This window comes from Cariama cristata, unplaced genomic scaffold (assembly GCF_000690535.1).
Source record: "Cariama cristata isolate BGI_N322 unplaced genomic scaffold, ASM69053v1 scaffold8777, whole genome shotgun sequence".
Classification (NCBI taxonomy): domain Eukaryota; kingdom Metazoa; phylum Chordata; class Aves; order Cariamiformes; family Cariamidae; genus Cariama; species Cariama cristata.
In genome coordinates, this window is record NW_009626018.1 from 22,207 (window position 1) to 26,819 (window position 4,613).

At 45.7% G+C, this 4,613-nt stretch overlaps 1 protein-coding gene across 1 annotated transcript in view; it reads right to left on the reverse strand.

Annotated features, from left to right (window-relative positions):
• The window catches only part of LOC104164499 (translocating chain-associated membrane protein 1-like 1), a 19,505-nt gene extending 15,946 nt beyond the window's left edge, over positions 1–3,559 (reverse strand). Inside the window, exon 1 of the mRNA XM_009703841.1 lies at positions 3,440–3,559. Coding sequence (XP_009702143.1) covers positions 3,440–3,559 — 120 coding nt within the window. The remainder of the gene's footprint in view (positions 1–3,439) is intronic.
• Positions 3,560–4,613: the final 1,054 nt, after the last annotated feature.

Consider the following 4,613-nt stretch of genomic DNA (forward strand, 5'->3'; position numbering starts at 1 on the left):
TGTGTATTGGGACCAGCGCTGTTTAACATCTTTGTTGGTGACGTGGACAGTGGGATGGAGTGCACCCTCAGCAAGTTTGCCGATGACACCAAACTGTGTGGTGCGGTCAACGCACTGGAGGGAAGGGATGCCTTCCAGAGGAATCTTGAGAAGATTGAGAAGTGGGCCCGTGCAAACCTCATGAAGTTCAACAAGGCCAAGTGCAAGGTCCTGCACATGGGTCTGGGCAATCCCAAGCACAAATACAGGCTCGGTGGGGTGAATGGATTGAGGGCAGCCCTAAGGAGAAGGTCTTGGAGGTGTTGGTTGATGAGAAGCTCAACATGACCCAGCAATGTGCACTGGCAGCCCAGAAAGCCAACCGTATCCTGGGCTGCATCACAAGAAGCGTGACCATCAGATCGAGGGAGGGGATTCTCCCCCTCTACTCTGCTCTCATGAGACCCCCCTCGTGCCGTACTGCCTTCAGCTCTGGTGCCCCCAACACCAGAAGGGCAGACATCTGTTGGAGCGAGTCCAGAGGAGGCCACAAAGATGGCTGGAGCACCTCTCCTATGAAGACAGGCTGAGAGAGTTGGGGTTGTTCAGCCTGGGAAAGAGAAGGCTCTGGGGAGACCTTAGAGCACCCTTCTAGTACCTAAAAGGGGCCACAAGAAAGCTGGGGAGGGACTTTTTACAAGGGCATGTGGTGACAGGACAAGGGGCTTAAACTGGAAGAGGGTACATTTAGATTAGATATTAGGAAGAAATTCTTCATGGTGAGGGTGGTGAGGCACTGGAACAGGTTGCCTAGACAAGTCATCGATGCACCATCCCTGGAAGTGTTCAAGGCCAGGTTGGATGGGGCTTTGAGCAATCTGGTCTGGTGGAAGGTGTCTCTGCCCATGGCAAGGGGGTTGGTACTAGATGGTCTTTAAGGTCTCTTCCAAACAAACCATTCTATGATTTACACATTCTTTAACTTATTAGCGTATAACCTATGGTACCATGGGCTAGATTGGGAAATCTGTCATTGACAGATGCATCTGAAATCACAGTAAGCATAAAATGCTGTGAAAAGCACTGATTAAAAAAGTTGCCCTTCAGTGCTTCAAACTTAAAACCTAAAAATAATTTATCTTTAATACAGGGGCAATCAAGACCAAAAGAATATACACATAACAGCTGTATAGGTAAGTTTAGTAACACTTATGAAGCACTCAATATAGAATCATGATAAACATCACCAAAATTTACTGGTAAAACAACAGCGGTTTTGTTTGCTTGGCAGACTGGATTACCCATTATAAAGATAGTATAAAACCTAGACAGTGAGCAACAGAATATAGATTTCATTCAAATAACTCCGATATGCTTTCTGCAGTGAATGAGACAGAGGTGTAATACACAGGTCTAACCTGTTACTTAGCACCACTCTTCCTCTGCCTAATAAATGAAAGGTGTCTCAATCAAAGAAGTAATTTTTCATCAAAAAGAAGATACAGATGTTTAAATTATACAGTAAGAAGTATAATAGTATGTATACAAACAAACACAATAAAAGCCTATCACAAGCTACAGTAGAGTCTACTCTGCATTTGAACTTTTAGAATTATGTTGACTAGAAATGAGATAATTTGCTAATTATCCTTGGGTGTAACATATTAACTCACTCTTTTTCCCTTAAAAGAAATCACCTTTATCAAAATAATAACGCTCACCTCAGGGGAGCTGCACAGTCCCTTCCAATACCTGTAGAGTTACAGAAATACAACTTCCGTGGTGCATGCAAAGCCTGAATTGAGACAAATGGAATTCAGAGATGGAACTCCACAAAATATACTTGTTTTTAACAGCAAAAACACACAGAACAATACCTTTTGAGAAGTACCATATATAAAGATACATAAAAAGTTCCATTTGGGATCCCAAACTGGGTTTACTTTTATCCCAGGTGCAGATATTTACTTTCTTTCTTAAGGCCTTTATCACCTAAGTTGTCAAGCCCCTAGCTATTTTTTTTATCCCAAGACTGAGTTCTGCATTTAATATATTAACTTTTATGACATACTCCTCCATAAATGACACAACTTATTATACCTCAACACCACATTTGTCCAGCATTTGACAGGAAATTTTCTGACCATCAAAACTGCTTTCTCTACTTTATTTCTGTTGAGTATCCTTAATATTTTCAGGAGTAGGTTAAGATAGATAGATAGATAGATAGATATAAAAAAAGACAGAACAACTATATGTATTTTATCTCAGAATTTAACAGTAATTTTAATTTTAAATTATCTGTTTTTTAATCTCATCCAAGTGATGGGAAATGTTGAAATATTTCTGTGAAGTATTTAATTTGTAATAACAATAATATTTCAGTAAAGTATTTAAGTTGTCTATCCAGAATTTAAACTCTTTACAAAGCCTTATCCCATACTCAACAACAACATAAAATATTCACGTAGCAGCACACACACACAAGGCTTTTGTCCCAAAAGTGGGGAAAAGATGCCCAAGAGAGATGCCTCATTCATCACTCCAGAAACTAATGCACAGCTCGCACACAGAAACAAATGTTATGATAACTTTCATATACAAAGGCAAAGAGGAGTTCAAAGTTAGGCTGAGACTGTCTAATCCCACATTTTTCTTCAGATTACCCATCGCTAGGGAGCTGAGCCAACGACAGCAATAGACTGAGCAGTGGTGCAAAAGGGCGACTCGCAGCTTTTAACTACCATCTGGTTGAGTATGCTCAAAACAACGGAGACTGCCTGAAACCCTCTTTGTAACAGTGTTCCTAACTGCTTTACCACTTAGACTTTTGAATGGCGGGGGGGGGAGGGCGGGAGAGGAAAAAGTGAACAGACACAATAAAGAGACATAAACGGACTCTGCTTTAAGCAAGGGGGCTTGAGGAGCTTTATAACTCAGGAGACTGGAACTAAGTAAAAGGGAGCTTATGGGAGGGTGCTAGGAATGAAACATACACAGAGATGAAGGAAAACTAAACGAGAAAAGAAAAGTACAGCAATCTGAGAGAAGAGGATAAGACAGGGTGGTGAATAGTGAGAGTGGGAGCTGGCAAAGACAACTCAGTAGAGAGGACACTGGCGAGCGAGCTGAGGCAGGACAGAGAGAAGTGAAACTTGCTGCACTCGGAAGACAGCCAAGACACGGAAAGGAGGATGCCCGAGCAGGGTGTCACGGAGTTAGGCCTCGGGGTAGAGAAGAAACCGGGACATAAACCTGCAGGGAAGAAGGGAAAAGGCAGACAGGGCCAGAGAGGGTGGGGCAGAGCTGCCTGCCAGCGAGACTGAAGTGAACGGCAGGGATGTACTGGGGGAAGCTCCAGAGCGGGAAGCCAAGGGCGCCGCGGCTGCCCCACAGCAGGACCAGGTGCTGCTCGACTCGACAACCACCAGCCCCCTCGCCCCCTCACCGCGCCCAGTACCTCAAACATGAGCCCCAGCAGGAGGCCCATCACCAGGTAGGATGCGGTATCCGCATGGTTCTGAATGACGAACTCATGGCTTAGCACCTCCGGCCTCTTGTTTTTCCTGCGGAGCCCCATGGGGTGACAGGTCCCAAGCCTGAGCAGCCCCACCAAAAGTGATACCTCTCCTCAACAGCCGTCACCTCACGCACGGTGAACACCGCCGGCGAAAAGGCCCACCCCCTTCCGAGTTCCGGACAATCAAACTTAACAGTGCTTATGACTGGCAGTCCTGGTAACTAATCGTTAGGCGGTCTGGAAGCGCGGTTTCTAAGGCGGCGCTGCTTCGGAGGCAGTCGGGCACTTGCGGCGGGAGACGGAATCCGGTATGAGTGACGCGGACCTCTGCCAATCGCGTACGTGGGTGGGGCTTGCTCAGGAGGCCGCCACCGACCTTAGTGGGTGGGGTTTGGTTCGTGCTGGAGGCGGGCTGGGTGCTGAGGAGATTCCCGCCGGCAGAGGCTCTGTGGGGCGAGCGCCTTTGGTTCGGTTCGGTCGGGTCTCTGTGGAGGTTGTGCTTGCCGCAGCTCCAGGGGCGGCCAGGTAGCTCTGTTTATTCAAAGTCTACGAGGCAGGTTGGTCAGTTTGCTCCTCATGAGTGCCAGGATTGCGGCCTGCCTAGGTCGTAGAAGTGGGTCCTCATCATCCCCGGCTAGACTTGAGCCTGCTTCCTCACCTATGGCTACACAAAATGGGAAAAGCTGTTGAGAAACTCCCTTTTTTCCCATTAAAATGGAGAGAAAGGGGATTCAGAGTGCTTTGAAGTCCTAAAAATGTGAACGTTTTGCTATCTAGCTGGAATTCAGCGGGAAAACCATACCAATTCATCCAAAAAAAAAAAGTCGATGAAGGAAAGGGTGAAGGCTAGAGGGTGGAATGGTATCCCAGAGAACAAAGTTAAAAGAGAAACTAAAAATTAGGTCCCATCTGGTAACCAGGTGTCCGCTGCTGTGCTGAGTGTAGCCTCAGCTGATTCCAGTGAAGGGAGGATTTGCCTGGATCCAGTTGCCAAATAGGACCTAAAATTCAGTTCAGCTGTAAAGTAGTTTTGCTACCTGTTAGTTATTAAATATTTAATGCTCACTGAAACTATTTTTTAGTATGCCTGAATTTGCTTTCTGTTAAATGTTTT